This window comes from Cheilinus undulatus, linkage group 4, assembly GCF_018320785.1.
Source record: "Cheilinus undulatus linkage group 4, ASM1832078v1, whole genome shotgun sequence".
Taxonomy (NCBI): domain Eukaryota; kingdom Metazoa; phylum Chordata; class Actinopteri; order Labriformes; family Labridae; genus Cheilinus; species Cheilinus undulatus.
The window spans coordinates 12931318-12948095 of record NC_054868.1 but is presented as its reverse complement, the minus strand read 5'-3'; the positions used below and the strand labels follow the sequence as shown (position 1 = coordinate 12948095).

Sequence of the window (16778 nt, the reverse complement as noted above, 5' to 3'; positions counted from 1 at the left end):
TCAATAATATCTACACCACACGTCTCAAAGCTCATCATGACAGCAGCCAACATGCCACAGGAGTTTAGGATTTAATATACTATCATATGCCTACCTTGTTTGGACCAATAGAATCTTGGATGCACTTGGACGCGCATGCATCAGGAGGAGTCCTCATTTGTTTGCAGTAGTAGAGGTCCTAGTGGAAACATTTGCTGTCGTCTCACTGGGTGTAAAAGACGCTGGCCCGTGGATTGTACTGGATGTAGTGGATTTTAATGTAACCGAGCAGGGAGGGAGAGAACAAAACAGAGAGAAACAGGGAAGAAGTGTGGAGGGGGGGTGCAAGAAGCATAGGGAGGGGGGCAGACAGGGAGAAGAGGGCAGGGTGATGGGAAACATCAACAAGGCTTCTAAAAAGAACAGTAAAAACAAGAAGGTAAGGACTGCTTTAAATGTTTTCAGAGAAAGAAAATACATTTAAACTGATTACTATTTAATGATAACACTGTTTTGGTAACACAGTCTACACTTGTGTACATACATCTTTAAATTTAAAACAAATTAGTTCCGAAATACAGAAAATATACATTTTAAAATTTGACTCATGACTTAGTAGACATATTTGCAAAAATTAGTCAGTGAGTGGAAAATGTATCTTGGTTCTAATCCAGTTGGTTCCCATCCTCAAAGGGAGAGTCGCCTGTAGAAAGAAGTGGCACCCCAATGGCTGCCACCACCCTGGGGGGCCTTGGAGGTGCAGGTGAGGCAGACACGGATGAAGAGGAGGAAGGAGCGAGTGAGCAGGAGTTCGATGAGCCTCTGTGCGCTCTGGTTAAGAATTGCAACATGCTGCACAACTTAGTGGGGCCTGCTTGTATCTTCCTCAGACAGAGCTTCGCTCAGAGCCAGCTTGTATGTATGACATTACACACGCACCACACACAAACATACACAGAACAGAATTACCACAGCCAAAATATCCCACAAATCTCTTCATCCATCCATTTTATACACCGTCCAAGGGAAGCCAAAGTCAGAGCCATCCATTTGTTCAGCCTCCATCATCATCTCAGCCTTCCAATCCAATCTGTATCACTAAGAATTTAACCCTTCAGGCCATTGGCATTGTTCTGACCATGAATCAGACTCACCTAAATTCATGTGATTGCTTTGTTTCAGATTATTATATCTAGGATTTTAGAGGAGAAATATAATGTACTCTCAGAACACAATGGAAAAATAGGATCATTGCACCATATTAATTAAATTGATATAAACTTTTTAGAATGCTTGGGATGTTTTTGGAGATTGAGTAAAGTTGGTTCATTTTTTCTACAAAGCAAAAAAAACAAAAATGCACCCACAAGAGTGAGCATAGAGCCACAATTTGTAATGATTTACATTCAAAAAAGGGCAGGACACATTATCTTTGATTCCAGCTGCTTTCTTAGCTGGAGACCATCTGTTTTCAAGGAGTTTTAGCTGTATAAGACAGCAGTATCTGCATTTAAGCGTTAAAAACTTCATGCCTGACCCCAAGGAGCAGAGAAACATAGCAAGTCTACTAGTAAACGAACCGCAGCATTAAGCATTTAAAAGGCCATCTTCCACAGTCAGTTAACACAAAAACTGAGCTAGAGGGAGACTGAATAATGTCAGAAACAACACTTTAAAGGCAGATGTATATCCAGTGTATAGCAAGTGTACATGCTTTGACAGATTTTTAGATATAGAAATACTTTTGCTGTTAAACGAATAATGGAAGTCTAAAATTAGCATCAACTTGACTTTTCATATGTCAAATAAGCTCAGATGAAATGTTTACAAATTAAATTATTATTAACCTTTAGTTTCTTTTTTTTTTTTTGTAGTAAGTCAATGCTATCTCACAAATATTCTTAAAGGTGCAGTGTGTAATATTTAGTCCATTTAGTGGAACACACTTGGTAAAAATGAACATACTATTTTTAATAGTACTTTAATGTCTAATCACCTGAATACAAAAAAAAGGTTATCTTTCTAAATTTACTTGAAATAAGTTTCTTATTCATACTTAAGGAGGGTCCCCTCCATGGATGCCGCCATTTTGGGTTTTTGCCTGTTTCTATAGTAACACAGAAGGCACCAAATAACAGATAAACTGCCTGTTAGATGTTGCTGATATTCACAGTTTTACACACTGCAGCTTTAAATACTGTGAATGTGCAACAAATCAGGGCACTAGTGTTCGAGACAAGCGTGCATGCATGAAGTGAGCCCTTCAGCACATATGTGCAGCACTTGAGTGGTCCATAAAGTTCCCTGACGTGAAGTGTCTTACAAAGCTAATGTAGCTTTGGGCTCTCTCTCTCCTTGATCTTGAAGTAACCAAAGTTTGTCTCCTGCTGTTACTTGAAGTTTTTAATGAGGAAAAAAATTGAATTCCTCGACTGAGGACAGGGATTAGTGTGAGTCATGGATAGTGTTGGACTAATAGCCTTTACTAGTCATTAATCCTCTATAATCCCCTATTATTTTCTGAAACAGTGAACTAAAATAAAGTCATAGCATGAATGTTTTTTATTGTGGGTATTTTTCACCTTGTATTTTATTAATTGATGGTAGGATGTACTTTTTGCTACATCTTGTAGAATTTATCACCCCTCTGTTTCTTTGATGTATGCCATCTCCTACAGTGATGTTTCGTTTGGGGACAAACAAAAAGAAGACACAAAGAATGTGATTTTGTGTTTTATTCCAGCTTCACCGGGTAGTCGCTAGATATTGCCATAAAAAACACCTTGAACAGTGAAACGTGGGTTTGCTACATGCTCAGCTGGAGCAGGTTTGTTTGTGTGTTTGTTAACAAGTGTCAGTCAAGCTGCGGTACATTGCAGATGATGATACAGATCAAGATGAAAAAAAAAATCTGTAGCAGATAGGAAAATGAAAAACCGATAAGCCTTCGTGATTTGTAATACAATTTACAGCTGTAATCTCCCTGCCACTGTTCTCTCTCTGCATCCTTTAATCCAGGCCTGTATTATTCCTGCTGCTGATGTCACCGCCTTGCAGGACACATCCTGGCATTACTGTTATTGTGCAGCAGTATGCCAAAGCCTTTTCATCAGACTAAAAGTTTGTTTGCTCATGTGCACGTGTTTGTATATGTGTACGTGGCTGAAGCCATTTTTGCATGTCTCAACATGACAATGATTTTTTAATTGAATTGTAATTTCAGCCAATTTGTGTTAAACTGGGTGGCCTTTCTTTGAACTTGCATCATGCTGAAACCATTTCATCAGCTTTGTGTGATTTGTGTGTGTGCTTTAAAAATGGAGACAGAGGCCAAAGGGATTCTGTGTGATTTTAATGTGTTGTATCTGTTTATTTTAGTTTTCTGACATGTTTGACCACTTGTTTTGAAGCATATGTCCCATGGACTTTCATAGCTCCCTTTTTAGCAGGAACAAAATGAGATTGGAGATTGTCGACTAAAAGGTTATTGGGGTCAGCCAGATCAAAACCAAATGATCTTGTAATAGAATCTCTGCTCAGGCTGATAACCATGAATAACACAGGCAGAGAAGCCACCAGAAACTGCAGCTCTAAAATGTCTCCTTTTTGTTTTGTCACTGCAAAGCCAAAAAGAATGAAAGCTTAGGTTTGAAGTGTGTTAATCTACCCATTTCTTGTTTTTTGTCTGCACCAACACAGGACAGAGATCTTCGACCAGAGGAGATGGAAGGTACAGAGATATAAAAAGAATTAATCCAAATCCTCCTTCCATCCATCATTCCTTCAGTTCTGTCTTTTTTCGTAACCACCCTTCCCTTCAAACCTCAAACCTTCTGTTTGACTGTGAAAAATTGTGCTTTATGACAAAGAGTAGTATTTCAAAGTATTCCTCTGACTTTGCCCTCTGACTGAATGTTAGCTGTAAGAACCATCACAATTGTATTTTTACTTTAACTGGGGATCAAAGGGAAGGATTATTATTCAAAGGAAGAGGTTAGCCATATTCCTAAATTCCTCAGGGCTCAAACACAGGATATTGACAGCGGAGTAAATAGTCACTGAAATGTGTGGTTGTGACGAAAGTCAAACTCACTCTCCTCTCTACATTGGGAGCTCTGTGGAGGATCTTATCTTGCACTCATCAGCACAGCTAAAATATATATATATATATATATATATATATATATATATATATATATATATATATATATATATACACACACAGTGCTTAACAAATTTATTAGACCACCACCCAAAGTAAGGTTTATGCCACAGCTGCCCTAAATTAACAGCTTTGGTAATTACCAAAATCATTTTTTATGTTTCTGCAATGGTTAATACACCAATATGTAGAAGCTCATAAACTGAGAGGATATTTTTAATGCTAAAATACAATTATTATTGTTATCCATGAATTTTCAAATTTACTGATTTACAAAAAAACTGAAAAAATAGTAAAGCACATTTATATTTCTTGATTAATATGTCAAATTATAGTTATTTACTTGCATTCCTGAACAGAAAAATGAGTTTTAGTGGTTGAATGTTATGCTTGATTCATTTCTGACTTCTCAGAGAAGCCCAGTGAGCCGGCTCAAATTTGGGTAAAAAAAAGGTGAATTCAGTGTGAAATTCCTTATTCCTGTTCAGAATGGTAAAATGTGGAGAGCTCACTGAAAATGAAAGAGTCTGCATTAAGCACTTCATGATGCTGGATGGTCTCTGAGACAAATATGACATGTGGTCTAATAAATTTGTTAAGCACTGTGTATATATATATATATATATATATATATACACACACATACAGTGCTTAACAAATTTATTAGACCACCACCCAAAGTAAGGTTTATGCCACAGCTGCCCTAAATTAACAGCTTTGGTAATTACCAAAATCATTTTTTATGTTTCTGCAATGGTTAATACACCAATATGTAGAAGCTCATAAACTGAGACATGTGGTCTAATAAATTTGTTAAGCACTGTATGTGTATATATGTATATATATATATATATATATATATATATATATATATATATATTTATATACACACATATATATATATACATATATACATATAAACTTAGCAAAAAGTAAGAAAATTTGTGTTTGGTAGATTATTGCTTTGTTGTAACAATGCTTCTTGGCAATAGATCTTATTCCGTTGAAAGGCCTGTTTATTTCTCTTTTAAATGGTGCCACATTTGTAAGGAACATGCATTTGTGGGATGAGCAGCAGAGCTGAGTATGTGGGTTGCACCCATGAAAAATTTGCCAAATCTTCTCTGCCAATGCCAAACAGCTGATTTTGCTGTTATTGATTTTGAGCTTCTGGTACCTCCAGGTGAGCATGGGCCCTGTTACAGTGGTCAGTAGTTGTCTGCTCCAAGAATCGGAATGCCAGGTTTGACTGATCTGGATATGGCTCATGCGATATGGCAACTTCAAGCCGGTGTTCTGCAAAACCAAGTTGTGGCATTGTTTGGAGTGAGCCCTAGTACCATCTCCAAACTAAAGGACAAGTTCCATATAAAGGGGGATGTCAGAGACAGGCTGCGAAGTGGGCGTCCCAAGAAGATGACACCCCAAGAAGATTGTTTCCTCACCCTGTCAGCACTTAGGTACCTTTGGTTGTCTTCGACAGATTTGCATTCATTGGTTGCAGGACGATATGGACGACGGCTCTCTGCCCAGACAATCCAGAACAGACTGCAAGCAGCCAACCTCCGGTCTCATAGGGCTGCCAGGAGGCCTCCATGACTGCCCTTCACTGTCAGACCCGTTTGCACTGGTATCGGCAACACGTGCACTGGAACCTAAACATGTGGAGGAATGTTATGTTCAGCAGTGAGTCCAGATTCTGCCTACAGCAGTTGGATCATAGGGTCAAAGTGTGGAGAAGACACGGACAATGCTATGCTGATTGCTGCACCGACAGTGTAACATCTTTTGGTGGAGGCAGCGTGATGGTGTGGGGCGGCATCTCCCTCACTGGAAAACTAGGCTTGTCATCATTGGAGGCAATCTACAGAGAGATATTGAGATGATATTCTGCAACCAGTGGCAATCCCATATCTCCACAGTCTGGGGCTGAACTCTATCCTCCAAGATGAAAGTGCTCGCCCCCACAGAGCAGGATTTATCAGAGACTACCTCCAGAATTTGAGAGTGGAGAGGATGGAATGGCCTGCCAGCAGTCCTGACCTCAACCTCACTGGACACTTGTGGGATCAGCTTGGGCATGCTGTTCGTGCCAGAGTGACCAACACAACCACGGCTGACTTGCGACAAATGCTGGTTGAAGAATGGGATGCCATCCAACAGCAGTGTGTGACCAGGCTGGTGACCAGCATGAGGAGGAGGTGCCAGGCTGTTGTGGCTGTGTATGGTTCTTCCACACGCTACTGAGGGTCCTGTTTGTTAAATGAATAAATTGTTAAATTGCCAATATGTCTTGTTTCTTCAGACTTCTATCATCCAATCCACCAAACACCAAACAAGAGTCAGTGGCGGAATAAGCTGTTTGGCATTGGCAGAGAAGATTTGGCACATTTTTCATGGGCGCATTACATATATACTCAGCTCTGCTGCTCATCCCACAAATGCATGTTCCTTACAAATGTGGCATCATTTAAAAGAGAAATAAACAGGCTTTCCAACGGTATAAGATCTATTGCCAAGAAGCATTGTTACAACAAAACAATAATCTACCAAACACAAATTTCCTTACTTTTTGTCCTGAGTTTATATATATTAGGCCTGTTAACATTAACGTGTTAACGCTTGTGATTAATCTTGAAACCTTAACGCATTAAAAAAATAATAACGCAATTTAATTATATGACTTAGTTTGACCACAACTTGCTCCCGTAGTCTGAGGGTGAAGAGGTGAGAGGCGGGTCAAAAACAGCCAGCAGTGATGAGTGAGGAGACAGACCCAGGTCTGCTTAACGGCTATTGTCTTTTTAAAAAGCTGGTGAATGTTAAGATAAAACCAAAATTGTGGGCACCTGTTGCAGTGATGAACTGTCTTTATACCGAAGTACAACGAATCTTAAGGTCCACCTTTGGGTAAAGCACGTCTTTGCTAATGTTAGCAACATCGCTAACAACAGAACAGGATCAAGCCATGGTCATACCACTCTCTTCAGCTGCTTCAGGATAGTTTTCTTCTTCAGCCGCTCAGATAAATGCTGAAAAGTGCTCCAAAACTTTGAGCAAGTCCTGTTTGTTAACAATATTTATCCAGAGTAGAAATCACAGTGAAATTGGCAAAATTAAAGTTGATTACCGAACTTTACGAGCTGAAGGTGGGAAATATGATGCGTTCAGGTAACCTCAGTAAATTAGACAACTGTATACTATATGTTATGATGTGTTCAAAAATCACATAAAAATTGGAAAATTTAGTTTTTGATGAGAAACCTCAATAAATACAGTTGTTAATATGTGTTTATATTTGAGGGATATACAAGAGATATGACAGACTGAATCATAGCTTTCTAACTCAAGCACTACCCAGATAATACCACTTGTAGTTTAAATATTTGCCCCTATTTTGTATTTTCCACCAAACTATGGAAAGTATTGATAGTGGTATCGATAAGAACTCAAATCAGCACTTTTGATGTGCTGTACATAGAATTAAAATAATAAAAATAAAACTCTTTACAATAACAACCTTTAAAAATCTAAAACATAAAAATTTACTTAAACTGTTTTTTAAAAAAATGCTGTGATTAATCTAAACTTTTTTTTTAATTGATTAACAGCACTAATTAATACACATTAAAACAATTGGCAGAAAGTTGCTTGTTCCCTTTTTAACTGCTTAAAATAATCTTTCAGTATTTTCTAAGTTAGGTTGTATAAGGTACTTGAAAGTAGTAGTAGCTTCTCTTCCAGTGATTTCAGTAAGTGTTGCCCTTGGAGACAGGTATAGTTTAGGTAGTTTCTCCCATGACATGCCGTTTACTGGGGATACTTTTATGACCTAGAGTAAACAGCATGTCATCATCACTCCATTCGAAATAGTTCAGTTTAGCATTTTTTCCTCTGACGAAGCCCGCAGACTCAAACAACTGTTTAGATAACACTAAGGTGACTGAGGACAGTAGCCAAAGTTTGCATTGCAAAATAGTGCCAAATGCAGAGCCTTCCTGGGTGGAAAATACAACTCCTCAAAAAAAATTGATATAGCATACAATTGAGCCAGTGTTGTTTTTGGCCCATTTCACTCGCCAAATCATGCTGAGGAACTATGCCTGTCTGCTACGCTGTAAAGCCTAGCATCTCCAAGCGGGTCCTGTTTGAAATGGCAATACATTCTGAAATCACTGGAGGCTAATGCCACTACTAATGCCAAGTACCTTATACAACCCAGCGTCAGAAATCCATGGTATGAAATTTGTGGATGACTATGATTAAGCCTTATAGAGCTAACCTGACCTGTAAGATTAGACTGTTTCACACATCCATTGCATGACTATATTTCACACCCATTTGCAGTGTATGAGAAGGACAGGACCTTGCAAATAAAATCTCTAAAGGTGATTGGATGAACATTCTGTCCATCACAAACATTATGGGACAATCAGAGCAATGACGCATTGGGTGTTTGCCTCCCTGGGGAGTCAAGTACAAAAAGTGAGCTCTACAGGCAAATGTTTTAGCTGTAAACTATCAGTGGAGTGAGTTCGCAAATAAAACTCTTGTTGAAGCCGGTCAGGAGAAGAGGAAAAACATCTTTTTCACCAAGAAGAGTTTCCAGTGTTATTCTTTGCTCTTCTTATAATACAGAATGTGGTCCAGTTCTGATAAAACTGCTGTTATAGGCATCCAAGCTAATCTCTTCAGCAGTCACCATCACTTACAGGCTTACAGTATACTAAACTAAGCTCGTAGTTACTGCCTCATTCTCTTCAGTGACGCTGATTGGTCCATACATTCTCTGACCTGGAAAAATTGTCTCAGCTTGGAACTTTGCAAGATGGATCCATTTGGTGACAACAATGGATTCTGGTCAATCCATCAGCTTTACAAAGTTAATAGAAAGAGCTTTAATTGAGAAGACAAATTAGTTCAAACAGTAAGCAGGGCTGGGCGAAGCATGGCTGTTCATTTCTATGTGGCTTAGACAGAGTCAGAAGGCCTGCACATCAATGATGGCCGGGTTTATCAGCAGTGATCAACAGCATAAAAATAAGTGGAAAAAGCTTTGAACACAAATGCAGGACAGGGTATTTCTTAGACAGCAACCATTGGTTGTACACTCTAGTTCTATTCACTCTGCAAGTTCAAGCTGTGCCATTTACAGCCCTTTGTTTTTGACCTTCAGCTAGGGTTGCCAGGTCTGTGTCGCAAAACCAGCAAAAATGGCCAACTAAAACCAGGCCACAAGTAGCCAAACAGCTAATAAAGGCAGCCTACCACAACACACAGGGACTGTGTGTCTGTGCTATGTGTGCAAAAATATTTGCTTGTAAAACAAACTTCAATTGCACCAGCTTCCATGTGTTTACTTTGTTGGAACAAAGCATTCAAATTATGATTTGAATTTTTTTTATTTACTTTCTTGGCATTAAAAAATAGGTCCACTCATCTGGTGGATAGTAATGTAGCGTAGCAGGACCTGGCAACCCTGGCCTTCACATTAATTGTTGAATTGATCCCACCCCTGGCTTCAGAATTAGTAACAGTTATTGGGGTAAGCTATCTGTGGAGTCAGAGGGTGTGTTGTGTGTTTTTACTGCTTACTCCCTGTCTCTACTCAGTAAACATCTACAAACTTTAGCCCTTGCAGAGTGCAGTTCTTTTTCTGATGGTGTCCCAGTGTGGGAATTAACATTGTGTTATGGATTTACAGAAGCACAAGAGAGCATGGAGTGTACAGTGTACATAAGCCATCTTGATGAATTGATATGGTTGTACAACGGTGTAAAGGGATCTTTAACCTGACACTCTAGATTACTTTGTCATATATATCCATCTAATGGAATATATTTCACATTCATCTGGGAAACCTCTCATCCAAACTGTCTGAGAAGAGCAGGACTTTTGTAAAAATTCTCTGAAGGTGATCGGACGAACATTCTGCTCACATTCACAATGAACCAATCAGAGCGAGAAGAAAAAAATGAGGTGATGCATGCATAGGTCCCGTGTGTTACATGAGTTTGTCAGACAAGCTACTTGAAAAGTGGAGACAGTAGGTGGATAAAACTCATGCTGAAGCTGTTCAGGATTGATAAAAACTGCTGCTGTAGCTACATCCAAGCTACACCCCAGCAATTGTATATACCCACTGACTCTACAACTAAACCTGACCTCTAACTCGAAGCAGATCCAGAGAAGAGTGAAAACGTCTTTTCCATCATGGAAAGTTTTCAGTGCTGTTCTTTGCTCTTCATTTGTTTAAAAAATGTGGTCCAGTTCTGATTAAACTCCTTCTATATCATAGCTACATCTGAGCTAATAACTACACAGATGGCTTTCATTGCTACCAGCTTTCAGTGCAACAAAACTTTACCTGAAGTTACCACCTTGTTCTTCTCAAATGATGCTAATTAGTCAGATGCATTTTCAGACCTGGCACAGTGGTTTCAGGCAGGACTTTTGCAAGAGAGAAGTACCTGATGATATATGCATTTTTGAGCCTGTAAGACAACAGAGAGGACAGCATACCACTGTGGAATTATCCCCATTATGTTAGTGGTGTTTTCAGGTGACAGAGATACAGATCATGGGCTGTCAATTAGGCTTTACATTGACATTAGAGTCATTTAAAGGCAGACGTGTTTCGTTATATATATTGTTTTTACAACCGACTAGTGGAGCGAGTGGCTAAAGGGTTTTAATATTTAGTAACGCAAAAGTTCTTTAACATGTTAGTTTTATAAGTAGGTAATGCAGTAATGTAACAAATTAATTTTCTCAGTATGTAATGCAGTAATCTAACAAGTTATTTCCAAAAGAAACGTTACCCAACACTGTTGACCACATGACATAACTTTAGGAAATATTTTAGACATTAGAAATGGCTCCGTACCCCACCCCTCACTCAATGACAGCTGGGATAGGCTCCAGTCCCCCACGACCCCCAACAGGATAAGCAGTATAGAAGATGGATAGATCGATAGATGGAATGGCTCCATTTTAAGTATTTAGTTACAGCATTTTTCTCCTCTTATCAGTTATGTTTTTAAATCTGAAGCGCTCTGTGTTCTTGGTTCACACAGTCTACAGCCTCTGTTTTAAAATTAAGTTACTCTAGACAACATAGCACAATCAATAACCCACATAGGGTATGCACTAAACTCCTGAAAACTTACTGAAATTTTTAGTCTTGGCAGGATGACAGATTTCACACAGTGGAATTTTTTATTTTGTATTTTCCCAGACAATCCCCTGGTAAATTGTCCTCATAAAGTTAACTTAAGCTGATATGTTAAAAAGGCAGTATATACGCATGAAAATTCCCTGTGAGCAAGCTAGACAGCATTTGACCATAGACTGTATACTGTATGCATTTCCATGCATATAATGAAATTGCCTTAGTACATTTTTTTTTCGGCATAATTCTCCACTCCTTAACATACACTGTGTTGAGGACAAAATTGTTTGGCCACACCTGTTAATAATTTAATTCAGAAGTTTTCAATCAGACCTGTTTCCACAGGTGTATAGAATCAAGATCCTAGTCATGAAATCTTCATTTGCAAACAATTGTGATGCTAAATGGGTCACTCTGAAGAGCTCAGTGACTGCAAGTGTGATACTTTGCAATAAGACGGCTCATGAAATTTCAGCCCTGCTGGGTATTCCACATTCAACTGTATGTGATATTATTAGAATGTGGAAGAGTTAAGGAATGACAGCATCTCAACCATGAAGGGGAATACCACATAAAATCACAGAGCGGGCTGAAGACTCCTAAGGCACATACTGTGTAATAGCCTTGCTCCCGCTTATTTCATAGCTGAAGAGTTCTGAATTTCCACTATCATTAATGTAAGCACTGCATTGCTGCCATTCTTGGCCAGGTCCCCCTTGAAAAAGAGATCTTTGATCTTAATGGGGTTAGCCTGGTAAAATAAAGGTTAAATTAAAAAAAAGCACAAAAGTGTGTGGCAGGAGCTTCATGGAATGGCTTTTCATGGCTGAGCCTTGGATGGTGTGCCCTCCATCACTGGACTATGGAGCAGTTGAAAGTCAAGCAATGGATCATGCTTCTCTGTTTGGCACTCACACGGACCAATCTGGGTTTGGCAGATGCCAGGAGAACGTTATTTTCATAACTGCATTGTGCCAACTTTGAAGTTTGGTAGAGGTGGGATAACGGTATGGGGCTGTTTTTCAGGGTTTGGACTAGGCCCCTTATCTCCAGTAAAAGGCAATCTTTTTTTAAAGATTTATTTTGGGCTTTTTGTGCCTTTGTTTGACAGAGAAGGACAGTGGATAGAGTCAGAAACAAGGATGAGAAACTGGGGAGAGACATGCAGGAAAGGACCACAGGCCAAATTCCAACCCAGGACAGCCATGTACAGTACATGGAGCGAGCCTAAAACCACTAGGCCATCTGCGCTCCAAAGGCAATCTTGATGCTTCAGCATACCAAGACATTTTGGACAATGCTATACCTCCAACTTTGTGGCAACAATTTGGGGAAGGCCTTTTTTATTCCAACATGACTGTGCCCCAGTGCACAAAACAAGGACTATAAAGACATGGCTTGATGAGTTTGGTGTGAAAGAACTTGACTGGTCCACCAAGAACCAGAGTTCTCAAACCTATCAAGCATGTTGGGATTGAACTGGAATGAGACTGCAAGCCTTTTTGTCCAGTATCAGTGCCTGACATCATAAATGCTCTACAGAATTAATGGGCACAAATTTCCACAAAAACACTCCAAAATCTTGTGGAAATCCTTCTAATCAAAGTGCAAAAGAGGGGACTACTCTATATTTAAGCACATGTATTTAAAAACAATGCCATTACAATCCCTTTTGGTGTAATTGGCAGAAGGCCCAATAAGTTTGTCCATATAGTCTAAGAAATTACATGTGACTAAAATATAATGTAAAATGTCCTATCTATAGCTTCTATTGCTTCATCCATTTTCTCATTGTTATTTTTACATTGGTTGCTGCGTCTTGAGAGCCCCCACCCAAGCCCCAAGGCAGCAGAGTATGTCTCCCACTGTGAGGTGTTTATGTGAAAAAGCAACACAGGAAGATTTCAAGGTCAGCCTGGCTGAGATTTTCTATAAAGGACTGCATGTGTGAAAAAAATCATTGACTTACAGGTTGTCTTTAAGTGTTGCTAAAAAAATCATTTACTGCATTATAAAGCAGTAAAAAGCTATTTGAAATGGCATTTAAAAAGGTGGAAAGGGACTCATCTGGATTTGACAGAAGTTGGCTGCAAGACAGTGTCCATACAAAACCATTGTCTTACAGCCAATGAACTTTTTCAGTGGACATAGCTGAGCCCCACACACCTAGCTCAGTCTGACAATTGTTAGTTTGCCCATGTTAAAGGTCACATATTTTACTACTTTAAGACAAGTTTATATTGGTCTCAGAGGTTGCCAAAACATGTTTGGGAAGTTTGTTGTCTAGAAAACACTCCAGTATTGGATTTTTGCATGTCTAAACCACCCTCTGTTTCAGCCCTGCTCAGAGTGAGTTGTTTCTGTGTCTGTTGCTTTAAATGTTAATGAGCTGTCTGACTCTGCCCCTGACTCCGCCCCACTCAGGAAATGGGTGTGGATTAATGGATGTGGCTCTCCTGAGAGGAGGATTAGGAGAGAAGGGCAGAACTTTCTTCCAAGCGGGGAGGGCCAACCAAACCTGGGGGTGGGGCTAACTCCCCACATGACATCATGAAGGGATGTCTTGTTTCAGCACACATTTTCTGAAATTTGGAGAAAGACGGGGGTGTGATTCTTGGGGGGATTGTGGACAGGCCAGGGGAACATATTTTTTGTTAGAAGAGCCTGAAAAAATGTATTTTGCATAGTAAGTGACCTTTAAGGAGAGTACCGGCACTTATTTTTTTCCATTTAAAGGTACAATGTGTAAAATTTGGCTGCATTTCGCCGAACAGAAACAGTGTACATGCAATATAATGTTTATATATCTATGTGAAGTATGTTAAAATAAGTGCACAATCATCCCCTTCAAACTTTCGTTTTCTTTTCAAAAAATTAGAAAAAAGCTTTTTAAATTTACATTACCACGGGTCGCCCTAATGGAGGCTGACATTACAAACCACCATATTGTCTACGGCAACGTTTTGGGGACAGAAAAAGCGAAACGCGATTTTTAAATACGAACCTGCCCACCGGTCCTGAAAGCTACCTGGAAGGCAGGTGGAGAAGAAGACTGACCTATAATCTATAAAAAATAATGGTTACAAAAATGAATGAATAAACCCTCACCTCGTCACTGCTGTAATTGATGTCCAGCTCACGATCCTTTTTGGTCTTCACAGGCTCTCGTCGCTTAGTGATGTGACGTTTTGGTAACAGATCGGCTCATTCTAAAATCTGAACGCTAGATGTTGCTAAAATGCCAGATTTTACACATTGTACCTTTAAGCACTGATTTTAACGTAACCATAGGAAAATCACATTTTCTACTGGTTTTCTGTTGAGGTCTGTGAGCTGGCTGTCAGAGTATTTTGTAATGTGAGCAGTATATAGTATATAGTATAATATTAACTGTTAATGTTAAAGCTGCTTAGATTAATCGTAAATAGTAATCCTACCACTTTGGGAGCAATGATCAACGTTATTTATAGTGATAACAGGGTATGTAGGATTTCCCATTTTCTGCAGTACACTTGAATGTCTTTTAGTGTTCTTCTGAAGCAACACATTGATATGCCAGTCATAGCATGTAAGAAGTTGCTCTGCCTTTCCCGTGCAAAATGACTAATAGTTGTTGTGTGGTCCTTTTAAAATTTGAAGTTACCACAGAGTGCATTGGTAGCTGCAAGAATTGTGATTGGTTCATAACATTGGGGATGGAGTGATATGTAGATATCAGCTTATGATGGACTTCATTTTACAGCTTCTGTCATCACTGCCAAAAGCTAATGAGGTCCACTTTAAGTATTACTTTGTTCTCTTTTTCATTATGGCACCACCCAGTGGTAGCATCAATAAAAGCATATGAGAAACCCCAAATTTAGAAAATTACATGCATCCAATCTAGTAAATTACTTCTAAGAATCATAAAAAATATCAGTGATCACCAGGACGGTTTTATTTTTAACATTTTGTCCATTAGATTAATTTGAAAGATGCAAATCAGAGAAAATTCTTAGCACATGGGGGGGGTCCATAAAATATTTTATTTATGTCTTCTTTGCAGAGCTGCGTGAAGCATTCAGGGAGTTTGACAAAGACAAGGATGGCTTCATCAGCTGTAAGGACCTGGGCGAGTGCATGAGGACTATGGGATACATGCCCACAGAGATGGAGCTGATTGAACTAAGTCAGCAGATCTGTGAGTACAGCTTGCAGTCATAAAAAAACAATATCCCCCTAAAGACAGCTCTCTTTTTCCCCTCAGAACATATTTGGTGCCTTTTGTGTGTCTGGCTCTCAGCAAAGTGTGAGTGAGTTAATGATCTGTTAAAGTGTTTTGTTTTTGTTTTCTCCCCCTCTAGGTGGTGGCAGAGTCGACTTCGAGGACTTTGTGGAACTAATGGGTCCCAAAATGCTTGCTGAAACTGCAGACATGATTGGAGTCAAAGAGCTAAGGGATGCATTCAAAGAGGTCTGCAATACAATCCCTTAAACCAAGCAGAAGATGCCATTGTCACTCCTTTTTCTTTCACCTTTAACCCATAATTACATATTCCTTTCTCTGTCTCATCCTTCTGTTTCCTCAGTTTGACTCTGACGGTGATGGTCAGATCAGTCTCGGAGAGCTAAGAGAAGCTATGAAGAAGTTAATGGGGGAGCAGCTCAATCACCGTGAGATTGATGAAATCCTTCGAGACGTGGATCTCAATGGGGATGGACAGGTGGACTTTGAAGGTATATAAAATATGAAAAATGAAGTGAAAGGAAATGAAAGGTAAAGGAAAGGAATAAAGACCAATGACCAAAGCAAACTGGACAAACAAACATCAGAAACTGGTTTAGTGTGGTATAACAGATTTTCTATAATATTGATTCTGTTTTGTTTAGGCAGCAGAATGAAAGTTAAGGCTAGTAAAAGAAAATTAAAATAAAAAATGGGAGAAAGTGTCAAAACAGTGTGGCTGCAGATGTTCATCTCCTATGGGAATGATCGCAGCATCATGCGAGAAGCCATACATCTCAAATAGAAGTGGCGTAATTGCCAGTAAAATGCTTGTCCAACTCTAGCTCTACAAAAATACAAAATAGGTCAGGGTCTTTCTGTGCAGAGTTTGTCTGTGCATGTGTGGGTTCTCCCGGGTACTCCAGGACGTAATGTGTTAACGTTACTTCATAAGCCAGTGTAGCAAAGTTAGCCTTGGCACCATGTGCTTTAGCAAATGTAGCTAACGCAAACGTAGCTACATAGATAACCAAGATCCTTACCTTACATAGTCGCTTGGTGAGCTTAGCTTAGCTCTGCTATCTGCTAGCTTACGTAGCTCTGTTAGCTGTGCAAGCTATAGAGCTTGCTACATTAGGATGTGTTCATGGAGGACAAGCTTTTGTCCTGTAAGCAGATTATTTACTCAGCTTTATTAAACATTTTGTAGTCAGGTTTTGTGATCAGGGATTTAACTTTTAACTTTTGGTTTCCTAACTGTT

The 16778-nt window shown here is 39.3% G+C and overlaps 1 protein-coding gene across 1 annotated transcript in view; it reads left to right on the top strand.

Annotated features, from left to right (window-relative positions):
• The window catches only part of cabp2a (calcium binding protein 2a), a 32810-nt gene that overhangs the window by 14708 nt on the left and 1324 nt on the right, over positions 1–16778 (top strand). The window contains exons 3-7 of the mRNA XM_041785708.1: positions 673–894; positions 3679–3709; positions 15358–15492; positions 15656–15765; positions 15881–16028. Of these exons, the coding sequence (XP_041641642.1) occupies positions 673–894; positions 3679–3709; positions 15358–15492; positions 15656–15765; positions 15881–16028 (646 nt within the window). The remainder of the gene's footprint in view (positions 1–672; positions 895–3678; positions 3710–15357; positions 15493–15655; positions 15766–15880; positions 16029–16778) is intronic.